Source organism: Larus michahellis, chromosome 2 (assembly GCF_964199755.1).
Source record: "Larus michahellis chromosome 2, bLarMic1.1, whole genome shotgun sequence".
In the NCBI taxonomy this organism is placed as follows: domain Eukaryota; kingdom Metazoa; phylum Chordata; class Aves; order Charadriiformes; family Laridae; genus Larus; species Larus michahellis.
The window spans coordinates 140243621-140265454 of record NC_133897.1 but is presented as its reverse complement, the minus strand read 5'-3'; the positions used below and the strand labels follow the sequence as shown (position 1 = coordinate 140265454).

The window sequence follows — 21834 nt, the reverse complement described above, 5'->3', positions numbered from 1 at the left end:
TAAAAGCAATGCAAAGAAGCAGCTACACGTGCCAAAATGAAATTGCAATCCACAAATCTTACAGTTCCGTTTCTTTTTTCTTTTTTTTTTGTTTCTGAATTACTAGATCTACTAAGCAAAGAAGCCTCAATATAGAGATAAGATTTGTATTATTTTCTCCTTACACTTATTTCTTTTTAGTCAATTTTTCTAAATTCCTACTAAATTATTTCTAAAGGAAACTCTGAAAGTATTTTTTTTTCTAGTAACAATGTAAGGTTCTCTGTGATTCACAATAAAACAAAATATTTAAAATCTTCTCAATTCTCTATTATATTAGTGCAAGATGCTCTGGGATATAACTGTTTGGTTACATTTACAATTTAGGAACTGTGGTTTTAGCTATAAAAATGTTAATGTTTTCTATTTTTTATGTATGTATGCATATGCAGTTGTATATATTATATAGAGAGATATGTTATAACTCAGTTCTTAAAACCATGGTGCCTGAATGTTTTCCATAACTCTGAGGTGTTGACATCAGATATATTTTATTTTTCTGCCTACTCAGCAGGAAATGGATTTTATTTCTGTATTGTGTTACTGAAGGCGTAATCAGCTGAAGATTGAGATTTGCTGTTGTGCAGCCTGAAACTAAGGAGTGATGCAGAAAATCGAGGTATGTCCTGTTTCAAAGATAAGAGGGCAAGTATTTTGAATGGAGTAGGAAGGCAGAATATTGATACGGCTTTCAGAGTCCTTCCTTTTTCTTCGGCAGAATTAATCTTGTCCTGCTCCAATCTGGCTTCAACTGTTGACTCTATTTGTAGTTACTCATCTTAGCCAGGTTCTCAAATAGCTCAGAGCTGGTGTTGTTTGTGTCTGATGTAAAACTGATACAGACTTGGCTGGTATTTTCATTCATGTTTCATAATCTTCCCTAGTGCATGCATGAAGACAGTGTCTGTGGTGTGCTGGGAGGATATCTTTGTGTTGCTGTGGAGTAGATCAGACACACGTTTTTTGATGCTTACGGTGCTCCTCATGTGACCATAAAGGAATAAGTGAAAACATTTTCATGAAAATGAAGTTACTTACATTTAACCGTAGAGAGGTGTCACAGTTAGGTTCAGGAAGCTCCCTCTTGAGATTCCTTAAAGGGAATCTCAGAGTAACCCAAAAGTTTCTCTCTTATTTCAGTATTAATTCCTTCATACAATCTTGTATGCCAAGAAAAGACCATAAGTGTAAGATAGATGTAGAGGTTTAGTTGGCCCTTTGAGACAACTGTTAATTCAAAATTAAGCTTTTCAAATGTCATTGATAGAAAGGTTGCTTCCACAAAAGAGAAAGAATAGACACGTAAGACATTACAGGGAGTTTTTATTGATCACTTAAATTAAAATGGGCACAGTGAGGAACAAATCTACCAAAAAAACTCTGAATAAGCCCATTAATATTTCCTTATAAAGTACTCGTATGTCTAATTACATTACTTTTTCTTATACTCCTGCATATAAGGAGGTTCATTAATACAATTTAAAACATTTGATAAGAGTTAACATTGAAATAAGATTTTTCTTCCTTTCTATGAAATAATGCATCTTTTCAGGTATTACAGGGTTATAAATTCTCATATTTAGAAAATTGGGATGTAGTTGTTAATTTTGGTTCTGTGTCTCTGAGAAATGCATTCGGCAATCCATACAATATTCCTGCACTCTTGTTCTTTTAACTTCACATAGGCATAAAATACTCCAAAGTGAAACTGGTTGTTAAATGCAAGAACATTCAGCTTTACCTATGCAAAAGATGAAACAAGTGTTAGAATAAAATATTAAATAAGGCAAATGTGATTTTTATATGGTAGCTTTTATGGTCAAGATTTCTACGTAACTTTGCGACCATTACTGTATTATACTCTTTCTACTCTTTATTATATTTTTACTCTTGAGTATAAATATAATTGAAATGTCATTTGTGGATTAATTTTAGCAATAGAGTACAGCAGCATTACAGGTAAGTAAAGGACAGTGGTGAAATATATTCTTCAGCAGACTATTCAAAAGAAATTTCATTAAGCGGTTTAAATTAGATGGATTTTGGGTAGGCTATTAGGGTTGACAGTTCTATAACTAGTCTTCAGAAGAATGTCCAGGGATTTTTATTTTTTTTTTTAAAGGTAAATCCTTCTATTTTAATTCAGCCAAATGTTGACAGATGTAGAAATACTGTGTTCTTGAATACAAAGCTGAATGATGCAGTATAGTAGAATCAAAAGCCTAGTACTTCATTCTTACTTTAAATATTATTCCAGGTGGGTAACTTTCATTTTGATATTTTAAGGTTAGAAGCTCTCACCTCATGTTCAAAAAAAGCATCTTCCAGTGTCTTTTCTCCAGTGCCAGTCCCTACACCTTCAAACACAGCTTTGTATTCCTGAAAGCATAGACAACGACCCGATGGAAATAAGGTACTTTTGCATTCTGTGCGGCACAGATACCTTAGATTACTTTATTAATTAGTCTATGTTAAGTAATCCTTCTGTATAGAAGAACTCATGTATAGATTACCGTTTTACATAAATCAAAAGTTAAAAGCATATAGTCATCAAAAGAAAGAAAAACCACATTTGTTCTTGTATTTCTTGCCGTCATTTCCTACAACTTAAAGTAAATTACTGAAGGGACTAAAAGAGATTTATTGTAGAATGACATGTGACCTTTCACTCCTTTGGACAGAGAGCACTGAACTTCTTGTACAAATAGTATCCATCGGAGACAGAGCTGTAAATGGAGCCAAAACCCTGAACTCTGATCCTCAGTGGCTGCTCATTTTATTTCCAGTAGTCAGCTGGATTTGCTTTATCTGCGTTAATATTGTCTCTAAATCCATTAGTCTGATATGTCATCCTGCAATATTCTACACAGATATATTTTACTTCATTTCTTATGCGTTACATTTCTGTGTAATTTGTTTCTCTGTGTATTTGTTTTGTTTTTCCTATAAAGTAGCAGTGCAGTATAGGCCTAGTACAATGGTTCCCAAAGTCATCTAAATATCCCACCATCACATGAATAGACTTGCTCTGTACCACATGGACATGGTGACACATGCTTCTAACATTCTGCTTACATGCAGGAACAGATGTGCACCTCCAGCTTTGTTTCTTCTGTGGAAAAAGCAGTACACCAGGCAACATTTTTTTTCGTGTACCTACTTGGAGGTAGCTTAAATATTATAGATAGTCAGAGTACCACAGTTAGCTCATAGAGCTTGTGTTGCGTATTGATTCATCTTTATTACAGCACTAGTCGCATTAATATTAACAACTTCATCTACTTCTTTGATTCAATCAGTGATTTAGAGAAAACTTCAGAAGGGCATTTTTATGGTACACTAGCAATAAATCAGGTTTGTACTGATCTGTGACACAAATTGTTTGGTCAGCTCATTTTAAAATGACTTACGCTTTTGCTCCAAAGTCTTAGAGGCAGCAGCTGTGAAGTGAAACTCAATTTGGGGAGGGTTAATGAAGTAGGAAGAGTTTTGTTTACAAGAACGTGATTTGGTCTTATTTAAACATCACTGTAAGAGGAACTTTGTGTCACACTAAGGTAATAATATGTCTTCCTATCAAAGGCCTTTGATTCCATATGTATCATTACGGGATCTTTTGTATCTTCGCTGATTTTTTTCTCTCTCAAAAATGCTTTTAACTTATGTGAATACTCTTTAAAATTTTGCTGACATCAAGAGATGTTAAGTATTTGTATTTTGTCTTTTTGCTTTAAGAAATTAGATTACATACTGCATAGTAATCTGCAACACACTTCACTTGCTCGTAGTCATCTGCACTGGCCAACAGGTGTAAGCCTTCTGGATACAGTTTTCCACAGGTTGGATACAGCTTCTCTCGGTCATCTTTACTCAGCTCAGTGCCAAATGAATTAATGGTGATGATAAAGGCACGTCTGTCTGCCTCAAACTTAATATGCAAAACAAAGAATAAAGAGGTATTATTAGAGATCTCATTCTAAATTAAGGTGGGGATATGTTTTTTTTCAGTAAGCTAAACAATGGAAACCTAAAAAAAAAAAGTGGACTTCAGAGCATTAGAAACATAACATTTTTAAAATTGTAAATCCTCATTTGCAAATACTTGTTAAATTTTAACTAGAAAATCAAACAGTTTTGCAAACACAGCTTTTATTCTGTGATTTTTGTACTGAAAATATCGTCTCTGCTACTTCCTCATTTCCCTATTTAGTTACTCAGATGTTGACAACAAAAAATCTCCTCACACCCCCATCTGAAGTTATGAAATAATACTCTTATAAATAATAATAATAATACAGGAAAGGACTAAGAATCAATAGTACTATTCTGATGTAAGTAAGAGTGCTGTTCAGGCTGAATGGAAATTCTGGGGAAAAAAATAGCTTCTGAATGCACATATTAAAACGATAATTTAATAAGGTGGAGAGGGCTGTTTACTTGCCAAGTTAAAGTTTTCAAGTGTTTCAAATAACAGTTAATTTTTAACGAATAGAATCAAAGGCTTTATTTCTTCTGCCAGGTTTAGATGCCTGTAGTATCTGTATGTCCCCTGCAGCAATAGACTGAAAGTCATTCTCATGTCTAGATCTCAGGTTATTCTTTTGTACAAGGCAAAATTTCACTTGCCTTTCTTCGAGTGTGAATTAAAAATGTGATGGTAAATAAAAATGATCCTACTCAATTCTGTCTGATTTAAATCTATTCTTCTGTCTTGAGATCTAAATTAACTATAGTTTTACTTATTTCCTTTATTACTTGTTTCACGTTGTAAGAACAAGCAGAGCCCTTGCTAATTGTAGGGATTATGCAGGAAAATCTTCCAAGTGAAGCATATGCAACATAGGCACAATTTACGCAGCTTGCAAAATTTCTTATGCTGTGATTTTTTTAACTGTTTTAAGCAGAAAGGTTCCCTTTTCTGTTGAATAATAAGACTGCGGTTGCAACACAATTCTACAACTTTAGCAGTTAAGCACTTATTCATAGATCCTACTCCTGTGTACTGGAACACACTGTAACAGGGACCCAGCTGCCCTCTGGCACTGACTTCAGAGCAAGGAAAATGAGTAAACAATAGAGAAATAATGAGAAGAAAATAAGTGTACTTGAAAAGATTTCTAGCTAATGAATAACAGGGACAAATTTCACTTGCCTTATTAATATGAACAGGCATATCAGCCCTAGTGAAACTGTTTTGGAAGGACAAATGCTTTGTTTTTTATAACTTGTTAAAGCCATGTAGAATCTAGCTGTTAGATTTGTAATATTTTGTTGGGAAAAAAGCATGCTCAGATGCAATGTCAACCAATGCTAGCAGGTTTGGGGCCTACTTCTGGCAGCTCCCAGTTTGAGAAAATTCGCAGGATCACTTCCATCCACACAAACCTCTCAATTCATCAAATTATTGTCACATGAGGTTCTCCGTAGTGATTAAAGCCATGAGGCGGTTACTTGGTGACTTGTGACATTTGATTGCTGCAGGTGGAGGTGGAGTCACAGGATGCTCATCTCCTAAGTGCTTTAGGTCCCATATGGGAAACTGAAGTAGCACGTCTGCTACTTGAGGATTAGCGTGGGGCCCTACTAACAGGTACAGCACTATCTGCAGTGCAGTCCTGCATTTCCTTGCCACATTCAGGGTTAAACATGCAATGTTTGTTGTCTATGGCGGAAGAGAAATCATCAGTAATTTTAATGTGGAAGGTTGGCACCGTGACTGATAGCCAAGGAGTTGGGGAGCTAAATACCTCAGCTTCATTCTGATAGGGTCAGGATGGTAGTCTTACATATAAGATTACAGAATAAATAGCAAGTATTCTTTTGAATAATTAAACCTTGGCTTTTCGTGAATTCAGCCATTAGCAATCTATCTGCTCTATGTGTGTCTTCAGATTATTAAAATGTTATAAAAAAGAAAATCTTCTACAGAAAAGTTTATTCTCATAGCTGGTTGACATTAGGTAGGGATTTAAAAGCAGCTTATCATAGACCAAACTGCTACCACTGGTATAAAGAGAGTTTTACAACATGCTTAAACTAATGTTGTAAGTAATCTGCTCTCAGCATGAATTTCTAGCTAAAAGTGAACTTTCTGAAAAATCTGAATCAACTGTGGGAAATGTCTTTCCCTCTGCCAGTCGATCTCTTGATTTTTATTTTTCACAAAAGAATAGTCAAAATGCTTAATTTCTCATCAATTTAACTTGATTAAGAATATTTTCTTTAGAACATAAAGTGAAACATTATGACCTGGTTAAATAAAATATGAAATTGCATTCCCTTTTAGGACACTGTTTCATAAGATGTAATTTAGACTCATTCTTTCTTCAGGGGTGAGCTCCCAGGGTTATTGTCTCTCCCCTGTAATGCAAACTCTGATGTCATCAGAGCTCAGTGAATTTTGTTCAGTTTCCAGGGTGTAAGTTTCGGTTATCCAGAAAAAAAAAGACTCCTGGAAGCCAATGGGTGACCTGACTCTCAAATTCTGCAAGGAATTGTGATAAGATGCATGAAAAAAAACGGGGCCTGAAAGCTGAGAACTCAGTTTTAGAAATTTCTGCATCTTTTATTACAATAACAGATAGAAAAATATCATTCACTATGCTGCAGGTGTGCTTTGGGGAGGAGGACGTTAGGAATTTTGTATGTCATGGAAAAAATAAATATTAAATTTTTCTCAGTTGACACAAAAATAAAACATGGAATGTTGGACTTTTCTGTATGACACTAGTTCCAAAGGTTACTCAGCTCTAACTTCAACCATTAATTTTAATAGCAGAGTAAACAAACATAATAGTGCCGTGAAGCTTAAAGATTATTGATTAGTAAAAATACAGTAATGCCAGACCTTAGCTATCCCAAATTTAATTTGGAGCTAGGAGGTGTAAAAACAGTCCACTTTGATAAGGGACAACAGTTTGAGATTAGTGAACCATTTATTCTGCTCTGATCTCTGTTACAGAAAAATATTAACTGAGGCTAACTCCTCCCTGATAATGGACTAGCTGCTTCTCTATTCAAGAGGTAAAAGTCACCTAGAATAAAGTCTTCATTACATCTTAAAAAACCAATTATTATTCAGAGGAGACGCAAACATTTGACAGTTAACTTTGCAAATGGAGAGAGAAGGAACAGGAAAAACAATCGAGAATTTTCATGTACAAAGACTGAATTTTTCTTACCTCAAGAATAGGTCTCATTATTTCTGCTGTAGTACCACCTTGTTTTTCACAAAACTTATAAAATGCCTCAAGATAAGACTACATGAAAGAAGAAGAAGAAATGCTACTTGAGAGCTGGATCAGCATAGCACACAGTCATGAACCTCATTTTTAAATGCTTCCATTATTATATATCCCATTATTATAATTCTACAAATGAATTTAAATTCAAGTATGTGCTTAATTATTTTGCTAGATTGAAAGTTGAAATATTAAAATGCAAATGTTTTGTTATTACCAAAATTATCAAAAACTGTTATAGGACAAATATTATGTTTTCTTTGCTCTCTAAAGAAGAAATTTCTTGAGCTCCACTGAGCTTCCACTGCATAATAAGCAGATGGCTGAAGAAAACTCTGCATTTATAGCGTGGAGGAGGGGATTTGGGAATATGCCACGGCTGTTGGGCCTGCACTATGAGGATACAAAAATTAATCCCTCCTGCTCTACCCTAAACCCTGGATTAGGACAGAACAGCAGACAAAGCTTCTGTAATACTGGTCTGCAGAGCCCTCTGGTCTATTAAGGATTCTGGCCTCTGCAACCATTTCAAAATACCTGTGCAGGAAGGACCCTAAATATGTCAGGGATGCTGTTATCCCTGCCTCTCCATCCCCCAAAACACTGTCTTAGGGAAGATTTATGTTATCAAAATGCATTTGCTACAACTTCACACAATCTTGTTTAAAGAAGCTGTCACTAACTATGCAATTAAGTGAATTTTAAGTAGCGACATCTCAAGGGGGTTCTGCTGCATGGGATTATGCATTAGGTTCTGTATAGTGCTATCTGATAGTAGAGCTGAAACATAATTGATCACATTGACAGCTGAAGCAGAGGAGAGAGGATATATTAATAATTTAGAAGTCTTTGCAGAATGATCCCCTGATATTTAGAAGAGTGAGAGGAAAAAAAGATTGTTTTAATAAGTGTAAATGTATGGTCATCCACAGAGGATATAAGAATCAAATCTCTATGTTATCAAATGGAAAAAAATGTCTAGTTTAGTAGTACTGTGAAAGAATTAAAATACTGGGCATAACTGATGTTGTTTTGAATGAGAGAAAGTAGCAGAATATTTAAGAATCAAATATTGTCTTGGGAATTTATAAATATCATTTCTAGGGCAAACAGAAGAATTTTTTTTCTTTCCCCCTAGTGCAATCATATCGCTGTAAGAATACTTCCTGCAGTCTGGGGCATCCACTGTGGAAGAAAGATAACAAAGAATTTGGAGAGAATGTGCCAGGAGGAACCATTAACAGAATGAAATATGTATAGCCTTTTTAAAAGACCATCCTAAGAGTATTGACCTGTGTGCCAATATTTGGAAAGGGTTTTGAAAATGCAAGGCACGTGTTAGATGCATATCCTTACAGCAGCGTGCTGTAGCAATTTAAAAAGGAAGAAAATAATACAAGACCCTTAAGTAAAAATAGACTCAAGGCAATTAGACCTTTTCAAAGCAGATCTACCTTTTAGAAATAAAAATAAATGTTAGCCAAAAACCTGTCTAGGCTCACTTAGGAGCTAACAGTTCCGTGGCATTTGGTGGATAACTGAGTTATTCATAAACAAATTAATCTGGATATTAGCCTGACATCTAAAGCATTTTCATTAATGAGATATTAAATTAGAATTTGGATGCAGACCTAAAATTTGAAAACTCTCCAAACAGTGGAGTAGAAATGAAAGGAGCTGGATTTGATTCCGGGACTTGTCATCATCCAGGTGACCTTAGACAGCTTGCTTTATCTCACCATGCTTCTGTTTCCCCATCCATAAAACAGGGTTAATGATACTGACCTCCTTTTCTGAGACACTTTGAAAAACCCCAACTGTTATCGTACATTGCAAGAACTTGCCTTGTACAGCTTGTTGCGCATTATTTCAATGTTCATTTCATCCAGGTCATTTTCAGACAAGCAGTCTTGAAAGAAAGCAGCTGAAAGCAGAGTTTATTATATTGCAGTATAAGTCTACATGCTGATAATATGCAACTCTTGTCTATTGCCATTCACCACTGTGTAAGCAAGCATCTGAGGTTTCTGTTGTACAAGAAAGAATGATATAACAGAGAGGAAGAGAAAATCTCTTGGTTTTCCCCTTATCCTCCTACTCCCTCCTTTTTAATGAGAATCCGCTGTGAGGGGAATCAATCAGTGCCTCAGCCAGAGTCCACATCTCCAGAGAAAATCAGATAGGAAATGCTAATGAAAGCCCTAATCTTCTCTGAAGTATATGGTCCGGGCATTAGGGAGATTTTCTAGTGAGAAACATGAAAGACAATTTTTGTCTTAAATCATGCAGGTATTCTGCAATTGTTAAAGAAAATCCTCTTTCCTCTTTCTCTTCTTCCTCTTTGGTTATGTCTGTAGTGGGGGAAAGGCAACAGGTTGCAATTAGTAAGGGGCACAAGCTTTGACCTTGACCATCTGTGCTTCCAGGTCCTCCGCAGAACTGGCTAAAGAGCAAGCTTTTGAACAGGGGGGCAGAGGATGAAGTTCATTTGAGCAGCTGGACTGCTTGAAAAAACTGTATTCATAACCGACTAAAGTGTGCCAGTCCCTCACTGTTCCTAAGCTGTGCCAGGGCTGCATGACAGAGAGTGTTGTTTCAAGCGATGGCAATGGAAGGTGGTACCTAGAGACAGCACGTGAGGCTGACCGTGTTTTGTGGTCTTCTCCCTTCCTACTCTTCCAGCATCCAGATTTTGGATGAAGAACATCAGAGGGTGTAGCCCTGACAGTTCCCTTTAATATCTGTTTGTAGATCCCTTGCCCGTAAATTTGTCCCATCTTTTTAAAGATCTGATACTGCTCTCTGCTTTTACAAACTTGTGTAGCAAAAAAATAAAAATTAATTCCAGCAATTTACTACCAGCTGTGTAAAAAGAGTGCTTTATTTTACCTGCTTTAAAACTATTTTTCTACTGGGATTTGGTACTCTAAAGAATTTGGTAAGCAACAGTTCGTAGCTCACTGTGGACAAACTGCTGCCCTCAGGACTTTGCAAACATTGTCCATGTCTCCCTTCGGCCTTGTCCTCTCCAAACTGGGGTCCAGCCATTTTAATCCGTCCGCACACGGCAGCACTATCCCCTTGTTCGTTTTAGCTGTCCTGCTCCGTATCTTCTCTGATTTCACTGTTCGGGGTGTCCGTGCCCAGGCACCAGCAGCGGGGCCTGTGGGGCGGCCTCCGTGAGGAGAGGCTGGGGCTGCCCCGTGCCGGACACAGCCGGTTCCAGCCGGTTCGAACAGACGCACTGCAGGGCACAGCCGAGCTCCTCAGCCGAGCTGGTGGTGCCTCTGGGAAAACGTATTGAAGAAAGGGCAAAACCCACAGGATGTGGACAGGAGGAGGGAAGAAAATTTTGAGAAACAGGAGAGGGAACACCAAGGTTGGAGAAGAAGGAGGAGTCGCTCCGTAGCTCTGGAGCAGGTACTCCCTGCTGCCTGTGGAGCTGGAGCAGAGACTCCTGAGAGGAACTGCAGCCCATGGAGAGCCCACGCCGGAGCAGAGGGTAAGTGTGAGGCAGAAGGAGGGGCAGAGAGAAACCGCCACATACAGACTGTAAACTTCCCCCTGCTCCTTGTGCCGCTCATTGCCTCTCCGGAGGGACCGAGCATAGCCTGTGGTGATAAACAAGGGGCAAAGGAGAGGAGCCTGGAGCGAAGGAGTGGCAAAGTGGGAAGACAAGGTGTTTTCCCTAGGCGTGTAAGTGCTTCTTTCTTGTTTGTTTCCTAATGCCTGGGTCAGGAATAATTTACATATGTATTAATCAACAATAAATCACGTTAATTTTCCCCAAGTTGAGTCTGTTTTGCCTGCAACAGTACGTCGTAGGTGATCTCAACCCATGAGCTCCTTTTTCCCCCTGTTTTCTCCCTCCTTGGGCTGGGGGCGGGTGGTGACCGAGTGGCTGGGTGGGAGTTTGGTTTCTGTCTGGGGCCAATCCACCACCACTTCTTGAGAAGCAGAACCCAAATCCATTCACAGTACTCAAGATGAGGGCACACAGTAGTTTCATATATGTTCAAATCCATCCAGTTCCATCTTATTCTCAGGACCCTTCCCATCACCGCCCCACAGCCTGTTAGTTTTTGTTCGTGTTGGCAGCTGTAACACATTGAGCAGAGTTTCATCCCAATTTCAGAATGTGACATTCCCAGCCCTCACTGCATTTTGCTTTTAGATTTAGTTCTTCAAAATAGGGATTTTCTTTGTGTTTGAATCACGCCCAAATCCCAAGAGGGAATGTAGATTCTACCACAACATCTAATATTTATTAGTCACTGTCTGCTTCTCGATCCTTAGTGAGGGATAGGCAAGACTTCATCTTATATTTTTTAATTATAGATGCAGATGTTGAAACAAAAATCTAGATGCTCTGAATCAGTGGCTACTTTGGATATAAAAGATATCCATGACACTTCTTGAGTAGCACGTTTTCTTTGTGTCTGCTACCCAAGGTTGATATAGAAGCTGTTAATCAATGTTACTTGAAAATGTCCTGAACGCCACTTCAGAAGAGCTTGGTCCACACTTCATGTTTTGTGTTACCAAAGCACATGGAAAACATGCTACTCCATCTGAGATGTTCTTAAGAATACGGGATGAGTAGTTTCAAGAAGCAAATAAGAAATAATTTAGTGTTCCTACCTAATGGTGTGTCAACCAAAATTGCGTTGAACAGCTCAGTGGGGTTTGAGGCAATGCTGACCGCTTCCATTTGCTCAAAGCTCCCCAGTGGATGGCACTTGGGAACAAGTTCAGCTATGGGCCGCTGATGTAATGTGCCAGTTATTAAGAGAATTACGTTGTCAATCATATAGCTGTATCTGTATTTGAAAGAAAAAGAAATTTATCTTTCTAAAGAATTTTCCTTTGAAAAAATACAAACCCAAGACTTTTGAAAATTAGTAATAATACTAAAGTCAGAAACAACCACAGTACTAGAAGGTTTGTATGTTCACTCTGTATCGATGTCTCAGCAGAAACAAACAGAAGTTTTTGAATAGCAAGCAGGTAACACAGTACTAGTTTTAAACCACACGACTGGTATGGAAAAGAAGCACTTTTAAAGAAGAGGAAACCGAAACATGAATATAATAAGCATAACAGCTGTGAAATGTAGATTCACTATAACACGTGACAATGAGTGGCATCAAAAAGTAAATAACCTGAGCTAGCACCTTCTTTAGTTTGGGATTTTGTTACCTCATATAGGCCATCTGGACAGAGAAGAAATAAGTGGGAATCTTGGCACTAAAATTGCAGAGTTCGTGTGGATGGACTGATCTTAGGGCTTTCTTCTCACTCAGCTTTCAACATCCTCCCGTGAGGAAACTAAGAACAAGTTCTCACTGATTTCTTCTTTATTGATAAAAGTTTTCTTTTCAGTATAAGTTTTCTATCAGCTTCTTACTAGTTTTGCTGTCAGAGAGGCTGATAAGAGTTCTGTTAGTGACTTGGAAATGTGAAAGCTATTCCCTTGGGATGCTTATAACAAGGATGCCAGTCTTCAGCTTGCATTGTTGATTGAGAACACAGCTAAAGACATATAGGGATTAATATGACCTCACACAAAATCTGGGAGGGGGCGCAGGGACCCGGTGAAATGCAGTTCAATGATTTAATAATTGTGTTAAATATCTTAAACTAGTGTCTCCATTATTAAAAAACAACAGAGTGCAGAGATTATGCATACACGTGTACACATGCATGTCAATCAGTGTGAAAAAGGAGCTGCCATAATTTTCATATTTTCATTTTCTTTTCTCTGAAGCAGAAGGTAAACATTGTATGCTCAGGTCACAGCTGTCCTAGGGCAGTCTTTAAAAACCTGTTGATATATTCACCTAAAACTGGTCAGCTACACTTGACTGCCCCCCCCCCCCAAAAAAAAAAAGAAAAATTATACTTTATTTTGCTGTTATGATAAAAATACTCCTTAAAAGTAAGCTGAACAGTCCAGTGTTCTTGTTATAATATATTAAAAAGATAAGATCAAGGGGAGTTAGGTAAAATATCCTGCTGATATTTCTCTAATCCATGTTGTTGTACTCTTATAAAGCAGATCCCTGTTCTTAGCGTTCAGCCTTTCATTTACATGTTTTATCTGTTTAGACTGGATATTAGGAAAAATTTTTACACGGAAAGGGTTATTAAGCATTGGAACAGGCTGCCCAGGGAAGCGTTTGAATCACCATCCCTGGAGGTATTTAAAAGATGGGTAGACATAGTGCTTAGAGATATAGTTTAGTGATGGTTTTTGCCAGAGTTAGGTTGATGGTTGGACTTGATGGTCTGAAAGGTCCCTTCCGACCTAGGCAATTCTGTGATTCCATGATTCTATAACTGTATTGAGATCAGAACTTTCTCTTCATCTGGCATCAAAGAGCACTTGTACTTTTTAGAAAGCCACTTGGGTCTAAGTATCTTGCTATACACAAGTTTTTCTGTTTCTAATGTTCAAATGGTATAAAAAGTATGGTAGGTGTATGATGTGTTGTCTTTCCCCCTTTAAAAACAGTCTAGAACTTGCCACATGCCTAGGAATTAAATCACTGCCCTGTACATCATGAAATTGCTAATCTTGCATGAGTCACCCTCACAAACTTCAGTTTTGCAAGTTCTTTGACTAAAATGATATTTGAAAATTGTAACTACTTTTCTCAATCTCTACCACTCCTCCTGCCACTCTCCACAGAAAAAACATCTGCTTATGTTCTTTAAAATAAGTAGTTGCAAAGACAACAGCTCTTCATATATATATATTCAGAACTTACATTAGCAAATAAAGTATGTAAATGTTGCAGTATAAAAGTAATTTTGCTATTTTTGAAACTTAATAGAAATTCAGGTACGAAGAATTTATGTTGTTTTAACTTGCAGCTGTGCTTTTGCTTTGAGTCTATGTGGTAAGCTCTGCGGAAACATTACTTACGTGATAAAATTCAGAAAAGTGGCAAGTGGTTCAAAAGCATGGTTTCTAAAGTAATGAAATTCCGTGAGTAGTTTTGCTTTCAGTTTATCATCGATGGTGGAAATAGTGAGAGGGCCGGTTTCATTAGCCAAGAAGTTGCCATAGTCTGTAGTCTGTAGATGTAACTTGAGATCTGAAATTACATTCAAGGAAGGTCATGAAAATAAATTGTTGTTATATTGTCTAAAAACCAAATCAAAAAACTTTTAAACTGTTAATTTCTAACATTATATTTTCATATTAAGGGCCTGATCATACTCTGTTGAAAAGGTTTTGACATAGATTTAACGCAAAGTAAACGCATAATTATTGCTAATTTGTGCTGCCTTCTACCAGTAAGGCTTACTGCATCCCACAGGAAAGCACAAATAATTTACACCTTTGTCAGAAGTTTCACTGGCAACTTTAGTTTCCAGCCACAGCAGGCAGAGTGCTAATTACTGCACTGAGTATGTAAGTGCTGAGCCCCTTCCCAATAAGGTTTGTTCAATGTTTGGATTTTTCTGATTTATTCAGTGTACCAGTCTTGCACCACTATAATAGGTCAGTTGTTTTGTCTTCTGTATTCCTGTGGACAGTTACGTATCAATAGGAATCATCCTTTAACTTTGTTAAGATCTTAAATTTTCATATGAAACATTTTAATCTCAGGTAACACTATAAACTTATGTTATTAGGTTGCCTGAAGAAGAGGAGAGAACGTATCTTGCCTGGCTCAGATTCTGGGCTCCAAAAGGCTTCTGCAGTGGAGCACTTCAAAGGGCACAGTTACTCTCTCAGCATTTCTGATCTGGCTTTGTCTGATTGATGGCTGCTACTACCAGACCCTAAGAAGCTGTTCCAGAAACTTGGGTTATCGTGACATATTCTGTCTGAGCTCCCAACCCTGATAACTGGGGAAAATAAGTTGGTAAGACAACAAAGTTGAAAGCAGCTTTTGTAATAGCGAAGAATTCATTTGATAAATTTCCTCTGCTAGCCGTTTTCCACCATGAGGCAAAAGCAAGGATTTGAATCAATTCTTAGTGTTCAAAGCAGTTTGACATTTCCTTTTAGAAAAGCCCCTGCTATTATTATGCTATATTGCATAATTATGTTCAAATGCTATATTAAAACTACTGTAAATTATAGATTGGGATAATATTATGTGGTTTGGGCATTCATAATGATTAGATATCCAGACAGAATCTGAAGTGATATTTAGGGAAAAGGACAGCAGCACTCCCACTGACTGGAAAAAAGGTGTACCTATAAGGGAAATTAATATGCAGTTAGCAAGGTGTGCATTTATCAGTATAGCAGCTACTCTTTCCTAATTCCCCTTGTGTATACTTTCTTAGCATGCAATAAGATTGCCTACACTGAGACTTAAAGCAAAAGAACTGGCACATTGCAAATTCAAACTCCTACATCTAGCACTCCAGCTTACTGAGGGAGGTAACCTTCAGAGTTTTCTGTGCAGTTTAGCTGCCACTTGAGCTCATTTTAGCAATTACATCAACAAACATAGGACATCCTTACTCAGCTCGCTTTCTGGAACTGTTAGCATTTCTCTAGATCTTCCTGCAATAGACTGAACTTATGCTATCAGTGTAAACTAATTGCTTCTTAAAATTACATAGGTGATCACAAAACTGTTGACAAAAGTAGGCAAAGGTAATTGGTCTTTCAATAGTCAGAGTCAGATTCTAGGAAATAGTCATGATTTCTGTACAGGTTTGCATGTAGGAAGAAGAAAGAGAATCCAAATATGAAAAAGGAAAACCACTTAATTCAAGAAAGAAAGAAAGTTAAGAAAGATTTAGAGATAAATAAAAATGCAGAATTATGTACATAAATAAGTCTAAATATGTAAGATGGACATTTTAAAAAATCACTGATATTTTCATATCACATGTACATTTCCTGTGAAAATTGATCATTTTTACTTTCTCTTTTTATTGCAAAGGTAAAAATACTTGGCATATGGTGGGATTAGATAATACTACCTCATTACATGCAGGGACCTGAATTCCAGCTTTCCTCAATTCCTTTTCAGATTATGAAATGACAGAATTCAGTGCAGCTCAGAGACTGCTCTGCTGGTCTTAAATGATCTCCTCATGGCCGTTGGCATAAATAAGACCGGGGGACTAACACAGTCAGACACTTGCACTAGTAACATGACCTCATGACCTGGCAAGAGTAGCTGACTGAGCATTACGGGGGCCTCAGATATTCCTGTTCACCAAAACTTTTTAGTGATGGTGGCTGCTCTTTTTCTCAGGGGCTCCTGGAGACCTACACAAGACCCTGTGCTTTTCAGCATGTCCACAAGATCCCCAGGAATGAAAATTCCTTTATTTCAACTGTCAGTATTATTACCATCTGTCTGCATAGTGTATTTCCTCATACAATTATATGCAGGAAAATCATATGTAGGAAATGTATGACTTTATATAATGTGATTTTAAATCACATGATTTTACTCACAATTGAACAGCAACTAAACACAATGGTATTCTAAAGGGAATTAATGCACAGAAGGAGACTAGTTTAAGAAGAATCCAGTTTAGACAGGAATGATGCTGGTAAGAAAGAAGGAGTATTGCTGCGAGAACTTGAACAAAGCGTTAGCCTGGTCTCTTGGCATCAAGCACATGGAGTCTTGTCTGACTCCTCACTTTGATAGCCAACTACCCCCAGCTTTCAGTTACACTGTTATTTCAGTCACAGCGTGCTGGCCTGTCCTGGCTCTGGCAAGTTACGTGAACTGATTTCAGTGATGTTGGTGGGAGCAGAGCTGGGCTGCTTGTCCTTCTGTGACACAGGCTTTCTTCTAGAGAGCAGTAGCGTTTCCATCAGACAAGGAATTGGGGAAAGAATAAAATGCTGAATTTTACACACCTCCCCCACCATTCTACTTCAAACACTGTGAGCTGGGTTCCTCTGTGGATCTCATTCCCCTGAAAAAGATGATGCCGTAGGGCCAAACTAGTAGCAAGCCATATTGCAGAGGTTTCAGCCAGTGTTGCAGCCCACAAGGTAGCTCCATGGAAATTATAATAATTCAAACAAGACCCAAAGGATGTCTAAGTTAAATTGAAGGCCTCTTCTCTCTGTGTGGCCCTGAACTGAGAGGACACAGTGGTATCGTAAGTCAATTAGCATCCTCTTTTTTTTCTTTCCCTCTTACTGTTATACTTACTCTGTGATTATCAAGCAGATGTAAAGCACTAACCTACAGTTTTTCTTGTGGTTCTTCTGTACTGACTTTATGGTTTCCCCTCTAGAGATATCAAAACCACTTTGAAATTAAAAGATCTTTTTGATTCTATTTATGGGTTACTTGGGGTGGGTTTGATTTTGTTTCTGCCTGTTTGTTTTAGCATATTTATAATATTTTTAACTTAGGCCAGTTTCTGTGGTCTGGTGCTATGCCACAGAATGCAGAATGGGGTAAATTTATTACCTTTTAATGTGAAGACGCAAACTGAAGGCAGTATTGGACAAGCACAATAGTACTACAGTACAAATCCACATGCTGAATCTTTAAATTGGAAACAAAATACAATGTATGCATAAAGCTCCATTTTTTATTTTAGTGATAAGGATCTGTGGGTTTGGTGCATGGTACACTTGTGGTGCAAGTTCAATATTACAGCATCCTATATGTGCAGAGAGATAAATGTATTTAGTTTCATGTACAAATTCAATACTTCTCATATTTTCATTATAAAAAATACATTTGGTAGATAACTGGTGGGAATTATTAGCTGTCTAAAAGAAGCTGAAAAAGTTACAATGGAGAAAGAGATGTAGCTGAACAGAGAAAAACGGGAAGTGATAGTGGGTAGCAGAGATGTGCTTGTAGGCGGGTTGATGAAGGCTGCTGCTTCTGTTGCTGAAATAATTTGCATTCTAAAATTGAATGAACATTAGAAAGAAGAAGGTTCAAAAATAAAAAAGTCATTGTTCTTTCTACTATAAATGTTACTTAGAAAAGCATTTTATCTCTCTATTGTGATCTATCCATCCATTGCCTGCTCTTAATAATGTTGAAGGTTTATATATCTCAGAAATGTTTGAAAACTACTTCCTCGTTGCAAAAAAAATTCTTGTAGCATAACTTAAAATTTAGATAGTTTTTCTTAACTAAACTTAACATGAGCGAGTATTTTTCTGGGAAGGATGAGAAAATCCTTTTTCCTTGTATGTTTTTAAAAATATTTAAACATGTATATCTTCATCTTACTCAGAAGTAACCAGGATTTTATGGGGTGTTTGTTTTTTTCATGGAGCCTTTGATGACATCATTATTTGACCTCCTCTGCAGAGTCAAGCGGAGTAGGAGCAAGGTTTAATAATTCCATCATTCTGTCCTTTGTGTCTTTTATCGATGTTTGAAGCTCTATTAGCTTCTTCTGAAGTCTGTATATTCACAGAGCAGGACTTTTTGACTAAAACAATTAATACAATATCAAGAGTGTCTGTAGAGTCTTTAAGTTGCGTAGATCACAACTGCTGGTACAAATAGCCTACAGAAACCGTTGATTTTGTCCAGCTGAGACAAGAAATAGATTTCAGTCCTCTGAGTAAGTGTCCACATGTGTTGTGTGTGTCTAAACTGCCATTCTATCAAATGGAGAGCAGATACAGCTCTCCAGCTCATCAGCTGGAGTAGGTACATGCACTTGACCAGCTGAATAGTCTCTAGATCCCATTGACTGTGCTGACAATCTCTTCTTTAACAATGAGAGGAACTTTATCCTGCTGACAGGTAAATACCTGCATGTATCTATTTAAATGGAGTTGTTTTAATTTGCAAGATGAATGGCAAGCAGCCTTCTCAGACTTTTGTTGTTATTATATTAATAGTTTAGAGAGCCTCAAAATTCTGTTGCATATGGTAATCATCAGGTTCTGCACTTCTTATTCTCCCAAATCCATTACTGCATATACAAAGCAACCAATGCTTAAAACAGAGTGAACTTATTATTTCTCCTTGTTCCTTTTTCAAATTAGTCTAACATACTGCATGTTATAGAAATTATTTCAGTGTCCAATCACAGCTTTTATTTTGGACTGGGGGAAAGAAACTTTATGTTCCTTTAGAAAGGTGGTTTTTTTCTGTCACATTTTTTTCCTGCCAAGTGTCTAGAGATATGTCATATGATTCTTTGTACAAGTCTGTCTTCATCAGGCTGTGACCAGTCTTGGCCACAGAAAGCTGTTTTGGAAACTAGTGTGTGTTCTCTTTATTACTGTGGCAAAGTCACCTTGAAAAAAGCTTTTTCTTTTTTTTTTTAAGCTTGAGAATAGTTCAGTTTTATCAGTTTTATCTTTGTGAAGTCTACTTTTCTCTTCCTGGTAAGCAGAATGTCCCCCACTGCCCTAAAACTCATGAAGTAATAAAGTACTAAAATTCTATCTTCTATAGAGAAACTCAGAGCCAACTGGTAAGCTTTTAATAAGATTTTGGGAACTATTTTATCCAGCTGAAATGATATGAAACTTCTATACTTGAACAGTTCTATAGTGTGGTTAAAATCTGTGAGAAGGTTACCAATCTCCATAGGAACTCTATGGATGAGGTTTCCAAACCTTATCAGTTAACTAGAAAATCCCATCACTTGGATTGCTTTGCAAATCACAGTCTGTCCAATCCTAGGGTGATTTCTATGGAAAGCTATTAACTTAAATATGGGAACAGTTCTTCCAAGGACATCAAGGTTATCTCTGTTTTTTAAGATAAGCTCTCAATTCTTCAGTCTTTTACCTTGCCTTCTTCAAAGGTCTAAGCAACAGTATTTCTTCCTAAAGAAAATAAACCAGCAGACTTACCTTCTAGTGTCTCGCACTGTGCTAAATTGACGTAGTCCGCACTTGTCAAGATCCCGGCTTTGAACCCTCGGACCAGACCTTCCAAGTAGCCATGGTCCACATTGAAGTAAAACTCTGAGTATCCTGGCATGGAGAAAAGGAGATTTAATCTCTCTGCTGGATACTTGATGGTACTGAATATCTGCCACTCACTGTTTTCCTCCTCTTTGGACGGAGTGACAAATAGTCACTGATTTCCTGCCAGCCTATGATTGTGTTTTACCAACTGGTTTCTTCCTGTTACTTGCTCCTAGTGTAGTTCCAGTACAGTTGATGCTTACACAACAGACAGCCAGCAAATCCAACTCCATCCTGTCAGAGCCAGAAAATGAACCTATTATTGTTGAAAGAGAAGCCAAAAAGGAAGTCTAAGATTTAACCATTGCTTACAAGAGCATTCTGTACTGATTGGAGAATGAGAAAACATATTACAAAGCCTGATAGCATTTTTGCATTTCTTAAATGTATTATAAACAAGAAGTCATTTTTTAATACCTACTGAAAAAATATTTCTGCACTAAAATGGTGGGCTGCAGTAAAGCGTCGCCTATTCAAGGAACTTCGATGGTTTTTCATTGTTTCTGTATACCTTTTGTTATTTAACATATTTGATTGCTGGAAATTTGCTGCTGCTCATCTCTATCAATAAACACATATTCGTGAAAGATCTTTGAAGGGTTTCATTAGCCTTTAGAGTGAGTATCCAGAACTTACCTCAAAACTATTGTTTGTCCAAGTTCAAATCAAAATACTCTGGTTGTAATCACTAAGATGTGAAAATAACTCACATTTTTTCTCTTACAAAATAAAGATTATAAAAATAGGAATCCTCATTTCAATAATGCAAATTTAGAGCCTTTTTAGAATTCCTGGTTTTGATTCAACTTAAACTCAAAACTGATAAATCTATCAGTGACTTTTATACTGAACTGTTAAGTCTGCTGCCTTTCAGATTTAGGTGCCCCAAAGCTGACAGTTCAAAGTGGCTACGCTTCTGTAATCAATACAAAAAGTCCTTTTTCTCCCTAAATTCACTAGCGTATGTAATACATGTCTGCAGGCTTTGCTGGCAGGGAAAGTCTTACAGCAAACTACATGATATTTAGATATGTAGTTAACTGGAGCTCGGGAACGCTGCAACAAGGTGTCTGAAGACTGGTGTATGGTTGGAGGGTTAACACCTACAACAGCTGTCTGCCATCCATGTCTCAACACTTAGACTCAGTTTTCAGTACTTTGAACACGTTTGGTGTATTATGTCAGCTGAAGACATGTGGCTTGGCTTTTCTATTGATCCATTGTGCTGAAATGTGACTGCAGTGAGAGCTGTGAGTCGGCAGCCACAGGAGCAAGGCTCTGAGTATGAGCCTTTTTCCCCTGTCCTGGGAGCTGAGAGACTGATGACAGCTTGGTACTTGCCAGGTGATTCCTGTCTGTACCACCTTGCTCCTGGCACAGCGAGGCTTTGCAGGCCATACAACAAGGCACGAGGTGCCTGTGTGTTTGCTGCCCAAGCAGCCACCCGCTACCTCCTCTGGGAAGAAGGTCACTAGCTAGCTGGCTTCTTGGCTGGCTGGCCAGGAGCCTCCAACAGACAAGAGGTGGCCACAAGCCACCTGGCAGGCCAGACTCAGCCAAGGGAGTAATACTACCTCGAGGGTCAAATTAAAATTGTCTCAGGCTGGTTATTACTACACCTGTAAACAACTGCAGGGAAAACAATGA

General features: G+C 37.6%; 1 protein-coding gene across 1 annotated transcript; it reads right to left on the bottom strand.

Annotated features, from left to right (window-relative positions):
* Positions 1 to 1345: 1345 nt before the first annotated feature.
* Positions 1346 to 20264, bottom strand: ATP6V0D2 (ATPase H+ transporting V0 subunit d2). Its single transcript, XM_074577377.1, has 8 exons — positions 20071 to 20264; positions 14209 to 14380; positions 11922 to 12100; positions 9125 to 9204; positions 7221 to 7298; positions 3791 to 3967; positions 2341 to 2418; positions 1346 to 1780 (listed from the first exon to the last, which is right to left on the bottom strand). The coding sequence occupies exons 1-8, from the start codon at positions 20198 to 20200 to the stop codon at positions 1619 to 1621; spliced, it is 1056 nt and encodes a 351-aa protein (XP_074433478.1). The 5' UTR covers positions 20201 to 20264; the 3' UTR covers positions 1346 to 1618.
* Between the last annotated feature and the right edge of the window lie 1570 nt (positions 20265 to 21834).